The 19212-nt window shown below is 36.7% G+C and overlaps 2 protein-coding genes across 2 annotated transcripts in view; both read right to left on the minus strand.

The window, feature by feature from the left end:
- LOC144452718 (solute carrier family 28 member 3-like) overlaps positions 1-10 on the minus strand; it is a 7187-nt gene extending 7177 nt beyond the window's left edge. Inside the window, exon 1 of the mRNA XM_078143863.1 lies at positions 1-10. This exon is cut by the window's left edge and continues 197 nt beyond it. Coding sequence (XP_077999989.1) covers positions 1-10 — 10 coding nt within the window.
- Positions 11-3695: 3685 nt separating this feature from the next.
- Positions 3696-17116, minus strand: LOC144452873 (solute carrier family 28 member 3-like). The gene is made up of 11 exons (XM_078144069.1): positions 16991-17116; positions 11005-11154; positions 9714-9997; positions 9010-9151; positions 8126-8317; positions 7722-7883; positions 7129-7391; positions 6217-6385; positions 5394-5570; positions 4745-4925; positions 3696-4151 (listed from the first exon to the last, which is right to left on the minus strand). The coding sequence occupies exons 1-11, from the start codon at positions 17096-17098 to the stop codon at positions 4075-4077; spliced, it is 1905 nt and encodes a 634-aa protein (XP_078000195.1). The 5' UTR covers positions 17099-17116; the 3' UTR covers positions 3696-4074.
- Between the last annotated feature and the right edge of the window lie 2096 nt (positions 17117-19212).

The following is a 19212-nucleotide window of genomic DNA, read 5'->3' on the forward strand; positions in this document are numbered from 1 at the left end:
ATGTCGCCATTAGAATGTATTTACATCAGTTCTGTGGAGATAAACGTACACGTTCACATAGTTTAATAGTACTGAATGTTGGAACGGGGCACTAAAAATAGTGCGTAATTCTTCCATTATCATGGCCTGGAGTCGTGAGGGGATTTTTGGTCCCCGCCTAGCATTTCGCTTATGGTCGTGCACTCACATCTAACATTAGATTATGATCTCCTGCAACGTTGTAAATATGGTAACAATGTTTACATGATATATATAGGGGAAAGGCGAGAATCTGGACTATTTCGGAGTTTATTACTCAGAAAGTTTGTCATTTTAGGACAGCATAAAAACATGTCCTTGAATAGACTCTCTTACAGTCCTCGGAGCTTCGCATCACTAAAAATTGTTTTGTTTTGTATGTACTGATATCTACTGCATAATTGTACTTGAATATCCTTGTACCGTGCGCCCTCATCGATCACACTGGGTTACCTTTCGTTGACGTGTGTTATTGCAAAACTATCGTTCAATCACTGTTCATGAACGACACCGTAGTCAATGTTTGGAAACACTTCACTGACTTCATGCCATCTCTTTGGCGATGTGAAAGGTCATTATTACCTATTTACCTTGCAAAAACTGCCAGATAAAACTGTCATTGCGCATTGCGCATGCGCATCAACGCGGTTATAAATCAAACGTGACGTAATAATCCCATTAATTACGTGGAAGTAGGTTATCAGGTACAAGATAAGTTACACACTGTTGACATGAAATATGACTTCCATTGTCTTTGAGAAGAATTTGGCAAACATACTGTATGACTCTGAGATTATTTATAATGTTCAACAAGAACAGTAGCATTGTTGGCCAAAAGATTTGAATATCTGACAATGTCGTTCCCCAGAACATCTGTGGAGCTATTATGTTGGGTCAGATAGCCATGTCGCTAGGCTATAGTAGTCAGCGGCCATAACATATTCATAAAATTATCAATGCATACCTCGTGAGTGCTTTAATAAAAGACTGGAGTAATACAGGACATTTGGTTACTACAGGACTTTGTGTTTAGTGTTCATGAATTGATAAAAACGTAATATCCCAAATGTATGAAAAATTGTCACCTGTTCAACCTGTTTACTCTGAGCATGCGCACAGTAAATATATTTCCGAAACACACACATCGAGCGTGAATGAATGAATGAATGAATGGATGGATGGATGAATGAATGAATGAATGAATGAATGAATGAATGAATGAATGAATGAATGAATGAATGAATGAATGAATGAATGAATGAATATTGAAATAAATAGATAAAAATATACTGTAAAACGCGTACGTCCAGTGAGGCAGTAGCCTACCTGTAGACTTGAAGCCTGAAGGACTAACACTGCTACACCATTTCCGCTATGTTAACCGACATTTTGATTAGCTGAACGAGCGAAAATTCAAAAACTCAAATGTCAATATTTGGATAGCGGAAATAGTGTTGTCCTTCAAATTTACAGGTAGACTGCACCCCGGGAACTGCACATGGTTGTAACACTAACATAATGGCTGTTACACAATGTACATACTTAGATCATCATCATTTGAACAGAATTCAGGCGATTGGAGATTTTGAATTTTGATTTTCCGTTTTGGGGAAATAGCGAATTCAAAACCCCCATCGACCATCCACATAGATATTACAGGCCAGTAAGACCACGATTTATCTTTAACTCGACACCACCTGTTTGAAAGACGATGGCGTTTGGTTCAATATTTAAATATTAACTACCATACTCTACGTACCTAGGGACAACAGGCTCGCCACGTGAAGACAAAAATGTGAAATTTTTGAAGTTGTTCCTTTTCTTGTAGTCGAGCTGACGTCAACTGTGCATCAATACTTTAGTCTGGTTTCATGGGTTAGAATAATGCAGGCTGTTATAAGCACATGGTGTAATTATGAGGCAAGCACAAGGTACGAGGTGACCTACAGTATTTGATAAATATTGACCTTTGACCTCTATCATTACATTGGTCAGACACAATGAAACATGTGGTTTATTTGAAATGTGTCGAGTAGTCAATAAAATATTAAAATGGCACTGTACCAATAAAATAAGGTTTGATAAGATGGCGCGTAAAAATGCAGCAGGAAACCATTGACATTATATTGTAGTTTGTTGAAAACAACTGAATATTCGTAAATATCGAATAACGCCATTATTTTGTATTATGAATATCCTTGAATAGAATTTTAGCTCACAAGCGACTTTGTAGCATGTATAAATATGAGTAGTTGTCAGTCTCGAATGATTGGGCTGATTACTAGAGCGCCACCAACGGCATGACTGCATTCCACACGCTCTCGCCTTACTCACAGGTTCACAAAGTGCACCATACATAATAAAACATATATATATGTATATATATATATATATATATATATATATATATATATATATATATATATATATATATATATATATATATATATATATATATATATATACACACACACATATACATATATAAGTATAAGTGTCTCACTAGAGAGAACATTGCTCAATGCAATATTAGTAGCAGAGCATTATAGACTTAATTCAAAAGAATACGGATGTTATAACGACTTATAACATTCTTATCGCTGAGGATATATATATATATATATATATATATATATATATATATATATATATATATATATCTTTAAGAGGGAGACAGATACAAACTTCATTATGCATTTTTATTTAAAATCTGAATACATTTACAACATTTGCATTGATTGAGTAAAATTAATCCTACAAGTGTACTCATTAACTTTAATTGGCAAGACACATAACTACATTATTGTATTTACAAATTGTGGCAGAGTATTATCAACCCCCAACCCCACCCCCACCCACCCACCTGCCACCACCACCATTGCTTCTACATGGCACACTGTAAATCACTATATATTGTCAAGTTGCTAAATTTAGTATCTACCCTCATAATCAATAAATAAATCAATAAATTACCTAATCAATCTATCGATCAATTAATAATTTCTAAACCACCAGACTTCAAAAACATATTTCTGTTCAAAGGCACTGAAAGGTTCAATCCATTCTGAATGCTTTCAAGTCCTTCATTAGATATAACCCTTCCTGCGACTTACCTATTTGGCTCGAAAATGCTGTTAAGAATGTCAAGTCAGATAGCTAAGTCTCTGGGCTACACGGGATAATGACTAATAAAATAGAATAGGTGGGTAGGTAGATTTTTAATTTCATTTATCTATTTTTTTATTTTTTCTGCGCGAGTGTCTAGTTCAGGTTTTCCATTGTTTTCCAAATGGTCTCTCTGTGTTGTTTATTTCTTCCTATCAGATGTACAGCCATTACAGAATGGAAGAACAGTTTTAGAGTGTCTTTTTAAGTTGATGGCAGTTTTCGCATCCACTATTTCTCATGAGACTTCACGATTTTCACAATTTTATTATTATTTTCCTTGAATACATAGTTTAGGATCGGCAGTGAAAAACTAGGCGGGGTAGGGTAACTGGAACCAAACAACTTTCTTTTTATTTGGCTTAATATGAAATTCTGAAAAAATCAACACCTCTTTGACACAAATAACTTCAGAATATATATATCTTAATTTATATAATATTAACGCGATATCTTTCAATGAATTTAATGCAACATTTACACATCAATTAACTGTAGGATATCTTGTCGATTGTTTGCATTGTTATTAGATGAAGGTAGATGAATGGACAATTTAGTATCTGATATTTGCCGCATAAAAATACATAATTGTAAAAAGTATGTGATTGGCAGTGCTAGTAACGATCAGCTAGCCAATAACAACTATGTTGTTTGATATATACCCCTGTCGTATGGTATCAATAGTGTTGTCTTTCTCAATATCATTTTGATGTTTACTGTTTTGTTGTTTACTGTTTTGTTGTTTACTGTTTTTATGTTTACTGTTTTGTAGTTGTCTTACACTAACAACAAACTCTGTAGCGTAGTTGATCTTCAGCAGAAATAATTGACGACAGCAGACAAAATCTTCGATTGCAATCAGGATTGTCTTGTTTCCAACACATAAAATTATCATATTACAGCACTGAAGTTAGCCAGTAATTCTACTGATGTATCGTCCACAGTATCAAATTCAGTATACAGCATACCTGGGGGGGGGGGGGGGAGAGAGAGAGAGAGAGAGAGAGAGAGAGAGAGAGAGAGAGAGAGAGAGAGAGAGAGAGAGAGAGAGAGAGAGAGAGACAGACAGACAGACAGACAGACAGAGAGGGAGACAGAGACAGAGACAGACAGAGACAGAGACAGAGACAGAGACAGACAGAATTAGTATTGAATGTATAAATATAATGAATAAGACACCGTATGTAGTTCTGAATCAACAAGAAAATGATATTTGATGTACTACTAATGTAAACAATTAAATTAATATTCACACATGAGGTTTCAAATAAAAGTGACGTAAAATCAAAGACTGGAAACTAATCAAGTAGATTTCTAAGGAGAATGCAGTGTATACACATAGTTACACACACTGTAAGTATGTATTTTTATTGGAAGACACAGAAATTGTTTGTTGCAATGACATGTTCATATGTAGTTACATGTAGTTGTGCTCTATTGGAAATGTATGTTTTGGAGACATAATAAGGTTCTGATGTTAACTATAGCAGGGTTAGTACTGAGCTAACAGTATATATGTATACATATATAGGATGATGGACGGTCAGTCATGGTATCTTACCTGCTACACAAGCTGTCATAAAACATGTGATGGTGCCAGCTACGAGTGCTCTTGTTCCTATGGAGGCTAAATCAGCCCTCCTTGAGGGTGCTAAAGGTATAAGACCACCTAACTGGATACCAATACTGCTCAAGTTGTCAAACCCACATAAGATGTATGTAGCAATGACCTCTGACCTCACCTAGAGACAAGAATGAGTGGAAATAAATATTTTGTATTTTGTTAATTACATCAACGTTCTGTCAGCCTGCCTGCCTGCCTGCCTGTCTGTCTGTCTGTCTGTCAGTTGGTTTATCTATCTGTCTGTCACTCCATCAACCTACCTGTGTTTGTTTGTGTGTCCATCTGTCTACCTGTCTAGCTATCTATCTGTCATCTTTCTGTCTGTCATTCAGTCCATATTGTAAACCTCTCTAATTAAATATACAAGTAATGACAAAAATAAGATGTGCCATCATACAAATGATCATGATTTCAATAAATTATTTGCTAATATAGTAACAAGTGATGTTTTGAACTGAGGTTCTATCATACATTGTCTCTTCCACTGATTAAGACTAAGAGAATGCACCTAATTGTAATACACACTCCCTGTTTTCGATGATGGCCTTAGAATACTTAATTCATAAACAACAAAGATTCAACTTACCGACATTTGAGGTTCAATACCACTCTCTCTGTTTTCTATCAGTTCTGCTAATTTTTCGTAGGCTACAAATTCATTGATGATAAGTTTGGTGCCAATTAGTCCAGCAACCAATTGACAGTCATCCCACTCAATACCGATTAAGAAAGCAACAGGTGCGAACAGATATGAAACAATTAACTAGGAAGAATAAGAAATGGTAGAGATTGGTTAGGATTAGTGTTAGGATCAAAGGTTAGGGTCAAAGGTTAAGGTCAGAGTTTAAGGTCAGAGGTTAGGGTTAGGCTATTACTAAAAGATTCGTCGCCGTGTATGATCATAATCGCAGGACCATCAGGAGACATTTAGAACACATGCAAGTTCCATAGATGTACAAGGATACGACATGCTTACAAGTCACTTTTGACATTTAAGTAGAAGACATACAAGTATGACCTTTCACCCGTTAAGCACGAAAAATAAGCAACAGTCAAATACTAAAAATATATATAAATCAGAAGCAATTAATTTTTGTACATCTGATGATTATTAAATCAAAATGCTCCAATCAATGAATGTGGATGATGATTGTAGAAAATGATCAATAATGATTATTGTAACAACATAAATTCAAAAGCCAGTTGAAATATGTCTTTACTTCTGCTGGTGTAACGAAGGATTGACTTAATTATCTAGGAAAAATGTCCACCTGTGGTCGCATTGGTATACAGAGAGTCATAATATGTCACACGTGTTGCATTGCATATAATGAATGCAATATGCAATTGAAAGAGTCGATATAAATGTTCCTCAAACTTGTGTGAAACATGAAAGTATGTTTTTTTACCTCGAAACTCAACTGTGGTACTCCGACCATCACACCAATCCAACCAAGGAAGGCGTTAAACAACTCTAACAGGGCAATAAAGGCTATTAAATTGGCGGCAACATTTGCCACTAAAGGTACGGCCTGGCTAGCGCCATTAGCTGCTGCCTCCAAAAAGTTCTTCTCAGGACTACAATTCGTCATAAAAGAAAATGAAAATCTATTAAATTAGCGCTAACTGAATCTTAAAGCAAAACATGGCGGCTAGAGCTAATAAAAATCACGAATACATGTTTCTTTTCATGAAGACTCTGCTCTTAGACTTGCACGATTGACCGGATATTGCATCACGGGTGAAAGCGAGGCTGCTGATCTTATCCAAACCTTTTGAGGAATTAAATTTATTCAAAATATTGCATACAAATAAATGGTGCCTTCAGTGATCTTTTGCACATTATGTATTTTTCAACGACTGTTATTAGGATTTCTAGCAAATGACCCACGAAAAGGTCAAATTAGCTTTCAAGTGCTGTATCCGTTTAGATTCTTCAGAGAATTTTGATGAAAATCGTGTCATAAATACAGCGCAAATGAGGTCGATGTGACATGAATTTTCCTCCACAAACACAGACAACTTCAAACCCAAGATAAACAATTTTAGAGGTGGAAGCAGACATGCAATCATTTTAATTTATCCGAACAACAGTAAACAATTGAAGCCTTTGAAACCACTAAATATGTTTCAACAGAAGCCTATTTCTTAACACAGTAAAGGAATAGTCATGCTTATCATTGTTCTGTGGTGATTAGGTAATAAACTCTGTATAATATCTCTGTTCTTGTTAATCTAGTGTGAACGCCTAGCTAACTCCATTTCTGCTGTATTGGCTGTACCAGGATGAAATATTTTTCTTTAAAGGAAAAGCTACTCACGGTTTCTGAATCTTTTTAAGGACGTCTCCCTGGTCCATAGCCTTGTCAAATCTCGTCTCTGGGTAAAACAGTTTCGAGATCCCCAAAGCTGCTGGTGCCGATATGACAGATGCTGAGATGAGATGCGAAGCGCTAACACCAAATGCAATGTATGCACCTAATACACTACCAGCAATAGTAGCAAAACCACCAACCATCACAGCATGTAGTTCAGAATTAGTCATGTCTATGAGGAAAGGTTTGATGAGAAGAGGAGCCTCGGTCTGAAATTAAGAAAAGAAACACAAATGGAAATTAAAACAACTAGAGAAAACGCATTGATGAATTGTGAAGTACTTAATATTCAACAATATTAATGTCCGTATGAAAGTTTAAAAAAAATAATTCGTTCTCATCAATAAGGATGGTTATCCTTAACCTGTGAACATCGTCGTAAACCACAGGCCCCTTTTACGGCACTGTCCAAGACGCACGTATCTTGCGTTGCGTCAGCGGAAAACTATACCCTGGCCGAAGGTGTTACCCGTAGCATTAAGGATTACTTGTCCAATGAAGATGTTACCCTAAGTATTAAGTGATTCATGATCACTTACCTGTCCGATGAAGATGTTACCAGCAGCATTAAGTGATTCGGTTGGAGTTGTTCCCATGGTTTTCTCAAAACACCATGCTATTTTGATAATAACCCACTGCATAACACCCAGATAATAACATATTGATATAAAACAACCAAAGTAGATGATAACTGGAAGAACCTGGTGAAAAAAATTGAATGATTTCCAAAGAAAATTAGGATGGTTTGCCATAACACAATTTAACTGAGATGTGAAAGGCAGCTAATCATAATGATTTGCTACCACTTGGAACAGAGAACTGTATGTTTGTTAATAACACACAGAGGGAAATGGCAGTGACAAGTATATAGTTGTTTATCAAGAATAAACAAAAATCACTGTACAACTTTCAACCCTGTAATTGTGACTGCGGTTCCACTTACCGCGAAAGCAAAATAATGGTCCCGGAAGTCTTCACCAAATACGAATTCGGCTCCGTAGTCGGAAAACGATAAAAACAACATGGCGAAATCACCTAACCATTCAAAGAGCTTGAAACCAGCTTTGGTTCTTAGGATGAATACCGCCAATAAGAATTGTAATCCCAAACCCCAGAGTACAGGGCGCCATCTAACCTGTATGTAGAGAGAGGATGGTGTCAGAAGGATCAGCATCTAACAGTTTAATATGAATGTGACGTATATATTTAGATATGATTCCCCAATATTTGTCTTCGTTCAGCCAAGGAAAATATGAGTCACCTAGGGAGCTTTGTCACTACGAGTCGAAGAAAAATATTGGGGAATAACGTGGAAAGTAATGACAATTTAAAGGTTTTGACACATATTTCGAACTCAACAAAACCAATGACGTAGACACTCGTTGTTGTGACAATATGTAAATGATAAATATCTTTGATTACGTTACTATGTATAAGAAGCTATAATATACACTTATTGCTTGGCTATGAGGACATTAGTAGAAAAAACACCCTTACAACTGAGACATGAAACATTTATTTATTTAACTTGTATAACTTGAGATCTGCGCATCTTATACTATGAAGGAATGTTTTGTTGGACACGATTGTGGTTATAATGTAGTTCTCTGCTCCTGTTATCACTATGACAACAAATTAGTCTGTAAGGTACGCCATGACGGGGCGCCCTCACACATCGGGAGAGAGGAGATCGATGAGGGCGGAGCAACACGACGTATCTTACAGTCTTTGTACAAAATATCATCCTAGTTTTGTTTTGTTTACATCAATATAAGAAGTATATCACAATAGCACTACAAAGCCTTAGAGACTGAAATAAATACTTACTGCACCGGGATATTTGGAGAAGAAGAAAGTAAATGCCACAAAAACACACGCCCCCACCGACGACATCAGTTGTGGTGGATAGTCTTTGGCTTCAAATACTAGGAACACAATCAACCCAACTATGAGTGCGATGTACACTGGCCTACAATATACAATATTATATATCATTTTATATACAGGGAGAAGCGTCAGCAACAGCAGTAGTTGTATTGGTGGTGATGGTGGTGCTGGTGGTGGTAAGAATAAGGATGATGATGGAGCTGATGATAAACAGATGGAGGAGTGAGAGCAACAGTGGTAGTTGTATAAAAGATGATCATGGAGGTGGTGGTGACGACGACGACGACTATGATGATGACGACAATGATGATGATGATGATGATGATGATGATGATGATGACGGTGCTGCAGATGCTTGTGGTGGTGGTGCTGCTGCTGTTGGTGGTGGGTGGGGTGGAAATAAGTTATGTACCTATACTGTGAAGAAAATTTCAAAAAATTCACTTCCAAGATGTGAGACTGAGCATAAATGTCAAAGTTCCTAAGTAGCATTTATAATCAAACAAAGTATGGCTCAATAAAATCTAATGGCATACTCTGATAGTTGTTATACTGGACACTTGAACCACAAACTCTTTTGCTCCTCTCTCAGATATATCAAAACTACCTACCTGGCTAGTGACGTAATTTAAGTGTACACTTACCACCTAAGAATGTACCAGTATCTACTTAAAACACCACAACATGGTGACAGACATTTCTCCCATATTTTCTCACCCCATCTGTCACGTATGAGGGAATAAGCACTGAAAACTAAAACCAATGAGGTGACTACGACCAAAACCAGTGCATTGTCGAAATCGTAGTAACATGCGTAGATGAAATATGCACAGTAGCCAAGAACGAAAATTGTCCATAGTATAATGGTGATTGGTTTTATATATGTATAACACCATGCATAGAATGCTGTAATACCATCGCCAACTTTCTGGAAAATAAATCAGAAATTGATCGGTAAGATAAAGAGCACTTTAACAAATATGTCATTCACTGACATTTGAACTCATATTCTATTTAGTAATTGTTACAACGGGAACAGGGTTAACATGGCGTTTCACACACACACACACACACACACACACACACACACACACACACACACAGAAAATTTACACTCAAAAAAAATATTCTAGAGGTGCCGCTCAAAATTTAGATGGAGATACAGAACGGTAATCATGTTGTTTATCAGTTGGAAAGTAAACAATTGAAGTCATTAAAATATTCATGTCAATAGGAATACTAATATCAGTTGGTAAGTAAACAATTGAAGACTTTAAAATCTGCATGTCAACAGTAATGGTATTATTAGTTGGAAAGTAAACAATTGAAGCCATTAAAATAACCAAGTCCATGTGTAATGTTATTATCAGTTGGAAAGTAAACAACTGAAGTCATTAAAATATTCATGTCAACAGTAACATTAATATCAGTACAAAAGTAAACAATGGAAATCGTTACAATCATAACATCAAGGTGAAATGATACTATCAGTTGGAAAGTAAACAATTGAAGACATTATGATCATCAAGTCAATCTTTATCATCCGAGTCATTTCATTAGAAGCCTGTTTCAGTTATTATATTCTTAAGGAATAGCAATGGTTGTCGCGTTTAGATGTGCTGAAGGACAGGATCGTGCAGTTTGTGTGTAATGTCTCTGTTATTGTTAGCCTGGACACTTGTCTGTGGTCTGGAGTTGAAATGTGTCCATGTGTATGTAACACCTTCAAGTCCCATAAGTGAAATGTCATACTTACCTTGTTTCTCCTGTAATACAGCATCTCATAGTATTTCAATATATGTTGTTTATATTTATGTGATCATAAACATGAACAAATGGAAACTGGGTTGTCTCAACAAAATTGAACTCTAAATGTTTTCCAAAAATTCTGACAGCAATTGCATAAGGAGGGAGGTGGGGGTATTTAATACTGACCTTAGAGCAACCCGTTCCTTCATAAATAACAGGCTCTGCTTCTATTTCAACGTCTTTTACGTTTTCAGTTGCTGTGTCCGAGGCATCAAGGGTAGTATATTTTGGTGCATTAAGATCGTTCATTTCCACAGTTGTAGAGAGTTCATTGCCCTATAAAATGATAAAAATATGGCAAGTGTTAAAAGTACTACTCTGGCTTCGGTTTACTAAGATAGACACAAACTATAACTATTGTTGTTCAATATGGTAGATTACACAAGTGGGTGAAAGCAGTATTTCTATTGTGTGATTCTAATCACCCTGTGGTTAAGATAGTGTAAACACTGGAAGTCCCAAAACATTACCCTGTAAGTTTATGCTCAGACCACTAAAAAACGTTAGTGGTCTGAGGTTTATGGAACTAGCTTTCAGAGAGCTGTCTTACTGGGACTATAATTAAACCAATTCAGTAGCTTATCACCATGTCAAAATCCGCCCACAAAAACTGGACAGCTGACACCGTGGTCACTAGTTCCCCTGAAGTATTTGCTAAGGTAGTGATACTGGCTCTTCCTTTTATTGCTTGAAACCCGGTCAGCTGAACACCTCTGCTTCTCCCTTTGCTGTATTTCCTTTTGCCTGTAACTACCCTCTGCTATCATCAACTGCTTCCATAGAGGCATTTACCGTAAAACTTGTCATTTTGTTGTTCGACTAGACACCACAAACTGCACAATATATTCAAATCCAGTAAGTACCAAATGTTCGTGTGACAGCCTGTGCCATTGAGGGCGGACACACTCCAAATGTTTTACTAATATAACAATACTTTTACAATCGGACAACCACAATCTATTCATTGAAAATTGTTAAAATACCAATAATTAGACATTATACATATTAATCAGTGGTCGATCATATCCATATGTATTGCATTAACAGGTTTAAATCATGACCACCGTTAAGGGCGCTATTTTAGGTACGGATCCAAAAAACAAATCAATTTGTTTTATCGTGTATATAGCTACAAAAATACGGTCACCCACAGGTGATGCAATACTGCCATCATTTGATAAGAACAGATTTATAGTCACATTGTATAGTAGTTCACATTTACAAATTTCCCGTTCTCCTGGCATTCCATGTACAAATAAAGTGGCCATAAAACTGTTCTTATCAAACCATATGGTGAGTAATACAAGTCTCTGTACTTCCACAAGTGTTATTAATCCAATTCATTCCTTGTTTGTAACAGCTTCCGTTCGTCCACCACGGTCTGATGTCAGCAATTGTTGTTAGCCAGGAATATGCCATGGCAACGGGGGGGGGGGGGGCAACGCAAGTGGATACCATGGCCAGGAGGTAGGACTAGCTGGTGAACACATGTACATGAAACAGACCACAACGTATGTGAATGGAAACGGAATGACCTAAATTTAGCCTGGAATTCATAAAATGTTCTTTCACAAGTATTGGATTCCATGATGCGACAGTGTTGATAAACATTGCTAGTGCTAATACCAGGGACGAAAGTAGACCGAACTGTAGGACTATGCTTTCAGAGACAAACTATACAAGGATTGAATTCTGACTGACTAAATACGGATCGTTCATTCACAAGTTTCTACTTTGTGTGCAAACAAGACTAGATTTGACCTAAAGAATTTCGCGGTATTCCAATCCTTCTATTCTGTGGAAATTTCCACAGACATCAATTTGTCTCCCCATATGTGATATTCATCAGTCAAGGGTCACTGAAATGTCATGGTAATATAACTCCTCGTTTCCCGGACAGACAGATTACAGTATAAATGTGGTTAACCTTCTTTTAAAGGTCATGTGCTGTTACGCAATAGGCGAATAAATAAATAAATACGTGATAAACTGAATTTGACATTTATTTGTGTATTAACGTTATCTGTACATTACATTCCGGTCCAAGGGTTTAATAGACTCTCTCACAGTCCTCGGAGCATCACATTGCAGAAATGGTTGTTTTGTATGTACCGATATTTCTAGCATAATTCTACTGTGGCCCTCATCGACTACATAGGGCTAATCATTTGTTGACATGTTACTGTGATGCCTGGGGCATCGCAATAACAGAGTCGCAGTAACATGTCAACAAATGATTATCCCTGCCCACAAAACAAGGATATTCTAGTACAATTATTCGGTAGATATTGGTACATACAAAACAGCTAATAGCGATGCTTCCATGGACTGTGAGAGAGTCTAGTCCGTGTATTTGTAGTCATGCGGAGTATTGAGTATTAAAGCTACCGTAACGACTCTGTTCTGACAGTGTAGGAAAAGGAAAGGGAATTTGTCTGAATTGAGTCCAGACTTTCTCCTTCATTCTCGCAAACCAGAGCTGATATTTCCGCTACACTTCGAAATAAAAGTAGGGACCGGCTCGTTAAGAAAGGTACCATAAAACGGTCGTGGTTTGCGACGACGTTCTCCTTCTGCAAGCAGGACTAGCAGGACTAGGGTAGTTGAATGATTTCCTGTATTGTGATATAAAATACCCCCTGATGACAAATGGGTATTTAGTTTGGATTTTTAATTCATAAAACAAGTCTACTATGTTTTCAAAAAATGTTAAGCAATATACACTGAATCTTTGTAAATGAAAACTGCAAAACATTAAAATATATTTTTTCATTTTAAAAACATTTGTTATTGCACGTACAAAAACAATTTGTTTACACGCTTTTTAGCTTTTTGTAATTGATTGAGTTACAAACACAGCTTTGGTTGATGCTGTTTCACCACTGTCATATTGTGTTTTAGTATAAAAACATCGTAGAGTTGTCTTAAGAATTACAAATCCGAAATGAATACCCATTTGTCATCTATACGGTCAAAACTAGTCTACAAAATAAGGCAAGTCACGGTTCTGCCAAACGAGAGACACAGCAGTCTCGAGTCACGGCTTACTTTGATAAAGCATGATAAGGGGTGATAACATAGTGCCAAAGCCAGTATATTTATTTAGTTATTTATTTAATCATTGCATAACAACACACGACCCAACATGTACACTACTGCGTCAATGTCATATTTTGCCCAGGAAGGAGAGACGAGCAACTTCATGACATTTGTGTGACTTTCTCGATTGATAAATATCACATATGCTGTAGACGACAAAATTATGTATGTGGAAATTTCCACTGGGGATAAGACTCAGAAATAATATATTATTTGTATAACCCGTTGTTTTTATCATCTCACTTAGATTTGGAATAATGTTGTCTGAAAAGTGACAACCGTATGTTTCGATGTTTGGTGCAACAAGGGTAGTAGAAATGTCGGTCGGGTCACTCTGTTGATATCGAGAGTTGAAATTCCGTTCCCTTCGTCTGGTAGTTAACTAATGAGTTCGAGATCACAGAAATATTGCCCTGATTGTTAATCATTATCAATGACCACTTTGAAGTCGTCTCAGGTTTAGTGTGGATGCCAACGTAGTCTCTAACGAGTGGAGTGAAATGTAAATCGTAACTACCGTATAGGAACTAGACTGTGTGAGTGGAGTTAGGTGTAAATTGTAATGATACCGTATAGGAACTAGACTATGTGAGTGGAGTGAGGTGTAAATGGTAACAATATAATACCGTATAGGAACTAGACTGTGCGAGTGGAGTGAAGTGTAAATCGTAACAATACCATAGGAACTAGACTGTGCGAGTGGAGTGAAGTGTAAATCGTAACAATACCGTAGGAACTAGACTGAGCGAGTGGAGTGAAGTGTAAATCGTAACAATACCGTACAGGAACTAGACTGTGTGAGTGGAGTTAGGTGTAAATGGTAACAATACCGTATAGGAACTAGACTGTGTGAGTGGAGTTAGGTGTAAATGGTAACAATACCGTATAGGAACTAGACTATCTCAGGTTTAATCCGCGGCTTCGACTCATGATCAAAATCGGGGTGGAGAGAGATCTAGAGATTCAAAGCCACGGATGATCTCTAGACTTTGTTGAGACTCACGTGCACAGCACTGAGGATCTGTTCTGTAGACTAAGTATGGATTATATCGCCAACATTTAGTGCCAGATAAAGACATTTATTACTACTTAGCTGTGTACTGAGTATATAAATATATTAACTGAAACTGTTCGTAAAATACACATTAGGATAACACCATACCATACAAGAGTACTGAGGTGTAATAATTGTATGCGCTAAGCGTCAGTTTTGATTTTCAGGTTTTCTAATTGTGTGTGTGTGTGTGTGTGTGTGTGTGTGTGTGTGTGTGTGTGTGTGTGAGTGTGTGTGTGTGTGTGTGTGTGTGTGTGTGTGTGTGTTTGTTTGTTGGGGTGTTACAATTCCAACAGTACAAACTCTAATAGACGGAGCTATGCAGATCTGAATCTCGAAAATTAGGCTGATTTTTCTATTAAATTACGCCTCAAAAAATCAGACATTTCCTAATTTCATTATTGATTACGGAACCCTTCATGACCCAAGAAATGTTCCAAAGTACCCCAATTTCATCAAAAACCGGCAAAAAATAGCAACTCACCGCCAAATCTTGAAAACAAGCAACTCAAAATCAAAACCAAAGCTTGAATTAATGCAGGCCTTAAAATTGACAAAAAACTTTAATTTAACGATAAAAATGATAATTTAATTCTTAGCTTTTTTTTAAACAGTTTACGACAATTATTCTTGTACGAATTCTAAAGAATACCGTTAATATCACAGGCACTACAACCAATCTGTATGATTTTTTTTTTTAAAAATGTATAGTAAATAAGAGCTTCTCTTATTTACTATAATGCATTTTTAAAAAATCATACAGATTGATTCGAGTGCTTGTGGTTAATATTAATGTTGGTTGAACAACATCACATAAGACAATATTATGTATGAATAGTAGATGTTTATGTTGGTGTATTTGATTGGATTAGTGAAAACGTAGAGGGCAAAGGTCACTGACAGAGGTTAAACGTTATGTGTCACTACGAGTGTGAAGCTACCATCATATTCATATTCATATTCACTTTCAAAAGTTGACCTCTACTCGCAATGTGAATATGATGATAGCTTCACACGTTCATCATCAGATTCGAAGTCTTCCGAATGGGTACGAACAAGCGTTCGGCAAATCACAAATCCTTCATTGGCAGGTTGAAATCATGTGATTGTAGTTACTTTTCACTTGATTAGCGTGGATTTGCATGCTTTCTTCTTATTTTTGCCAGAGTATCCAATTTGCACCATGAATTATTGTTGTCATATAAAAAACTAATTTGGATGTTTAGTATGCCTTTCCCATATCTTTGAAAATGAAATATCAATATTTGGGTGTACAAAAAACCTGTATGAGTAATGTAATAAAATATGGCCTGGCTGGGTGTGTTTGATTTCCCGCAGTGCCGCTGTCTTTGAAACCCTACTTAACACTTACACTGGTGAAATTTACACAAAATAGTGTTGTCAAGACCACAATTATCACAATGTATGTAGTTCCCTTGATCAGGATCAGTCATCGCAATCGATACTCTGGCAAAAATAACAAGAGAGCATGCAAATCCAGGCAAATCAAGTGAAAAGTAATTCAATCACATGATTTCAACCTGCCAATGAAGGATATGTGATTTGCCGAACGCATGTTCGTACCCATTCGGAAGTACTTCGAATCTGATGATGAATGTGTAAGCTATCATCATATTCACATTGATCGTAGAGGTCAACTTTTGAAAGTGAAGATGAATATGAATATGATGGTAGCTTCACACTCGTTGTGTCACTTGCGAACCACACAACTTGTACATGTAAAAGACACTACATTTCAATCAACATAAAGTGAAATGGTCTCTTTTATTTAACAAGACTCGGTGTCAAAACACACACTTTGTGAATTTTGGCTGAAACTAAAGTAATAATTATGTATTTTCAAGTAATGTCTCCACAACGTGTTCCGTGTACATAACATGGTACAGCTCTCTAGATTATCGTTACATATACATATGTATTTACCCCTTGTAACCTTACCTCGTATGCTTCCTTGGTATGTACGGGTAGATGGTTGCTTTCAAGTCCCAATATTTCTGAATTCATCTTGATGTTGTCGTCAACGTGGTTTGATTCGAGTTTTTCCATCCTTGTACAACAGCCACGTTGTCATCTGTGCCGGTACAAGACGCTAGTAAAACAAGCGCGTTATTCCGTCTATGCACACAGCCCTATCAAATTACAATCTGGTGTAATCTAACATCAAACACAGGGTAATCTAAATACGCCACGTCTTGCTCATGTGCTCAACTGCAAGGTCCCGGCCTACATGAAAACAAAGATAACCCACTTTCATCTCGCTAAAACTTGCCCCTCATAATTTTCATCTCCAAATAATATTGCCCAAGGATTTGAGAAAATTAAAAAAAATAGGCCGATGTGCCGTTATAGGTCTATGGGTAATCATTGTAAATCAGTTTTGCTGATGGACTACACCACAGGTACTCGAATCAATCTGTATGATTTAAAAAAAAAATATGTATGGTAAATAAGACATTTAAAAAAAATCATACAGATTGATTCGAGTACTTGTGGACTACAGTATACAACAAGCCGCATTGCAAGAGTTGAAAATTTCCAGAAGAGAGGTATACATGTCACGTGACGCACTCCGACGTCAGAACGACGCATCTCTGGAAATTTCGGTTAATAATTGGGAGGGGGGGGGGGGGTATCAGCCTTTGACTGGAATGGGACATGTTTCATAATTTATTTATACAGTAATAAAATATATCGGAAATATGATATTGTTATGAATATATATCTGTTACATTATTTCATGTCAAATAAAATACACAATACTGTAATTAGAATCAAAGTTCCTCCAAGAAACACGTTTGTTTTGTTCCAATGACTTCTATTACATTACAAATATAAAGCGTAGACTTCCCCACTGTCTATAATTAAACTAAGGCACTCACTTATAATAACTTCTAACCTTTTAACGTTCTGGTATTTTTTATCACAGGAATGTATAGTTACATACCAGTAACAGTCAACTGTTGACGAAGCAAATATTGATTACGCGTTGTTTGAAATACATTAAAAAAAGTAATAATACGTCTTTTTATTGCTAGCTGTAACCATGTCATAGATTGGGTTAGCAACCACTTGACAACGACTACGTCACTCAGCACTGTGAGATACAATCACCAATGTTGAACGTTGGTGGCGCAAATCTAATCTCCGAAGATTTTGGTCTGTCAACATAGCCACATCGATGTCACATGTAAAGCGACGTCATTGTGGGCACGCCCTAATTAATCACTCGCTACAATCGATGATCGGAGAAGCGCAAACAACAAGGAGTATCTGAGTCTACTAGTATATATTATTCGCTATGAGATAAAACTAATGATCTGAACGGTTGGCTCATTTTCGCAAGCCAGAGTTATTATTTCTAAAAAAAAAAAATGTGGGAGGCTCGTTAAGAACGTTGCCGTAAAACAGGCCGTGGTTTGCGACGATGGGTTGGCTTTAAATGGCAAAAACCCGCAAAGCAAATTAAACCTCTGTGAAAAACACACAAACACATACATACATACATACATACATACATACATACATACATACATACATACATACATACATACATACATACATACATACATACATACATACATACATACATACATACATACATACATACATACATACATACATACACACACACATACGCACGCACGCACGCACACACACACACATACATACATACATACATACATACATAGGTACATACATACATACATACATACATACATGCATGCATGCATGCACGCACACACACACACACACACATATATATATATATATATATATATATATATATATACAACAGAAGAACATACTATATTACAGACTACGAAGGTCATGACCTATAATTTAGAAGCAATCCTTCCTTTCGCAATACAAATTGGAATGTTGGAATTCCTTCTTGCTGTCTAGCCTGACTGTACAGTTTCTTACCAAGGACACACAGTAATGTGCAAGATACCGCCGTTGGTGGCGCTGTTGTGATGGTGATTGACAGTCATTTGGATGAGAAGTTATCGATATTGTAGTGGGTACGTGGTAATCAGGTTCATCAAATGGTCACTCAACTGACTCAATGATCTTAAGCTAGGTCAAAGGTCACTTGGGCATCAAGATGACCGTACTAAAAGACAAAGACATTCTATGTGTGCTAGTTTATAGGTTTCTCA

This window comes from Glandiceps talaboti, chromosome 23 (genome assembly GCF_964340395.1).
Source record: "Glandiceps talaboti chromosome 23, keGlaTala1.1, whole genome shotgun sequence".
Taxonomy (NCBI): Eukaryota; Metazoa; Hemichordata; class Enteropneusta; family Spengelidae; genus Glandiceps; species Glandiceps talaboti.

Bases quoted from the DNA above. Each gene is read 5' to 3' on its own strand.
- LOC144452873 (XM_078144069.1), bottom strand. From the start codon at position 17,098: ATGGAAAAACTCGAATCAAACCACGTTGACGACAACATCAAGATGAAT. The intron at 9,998-11,004 runs GTCAGTATTAAA...TTTATTTTCCAG, and splicing joins AAGGAACGGGTTGCTCTAAG to AAAGTTGGCGATGGTATTAC. The intron at 9,152-9,713 runs GTAAGTGTACAC...TGTATATTGTAG, and splicing joins TACTGGTACATTCTTAGGTG to GCCAGTGTACATCGCACTCA.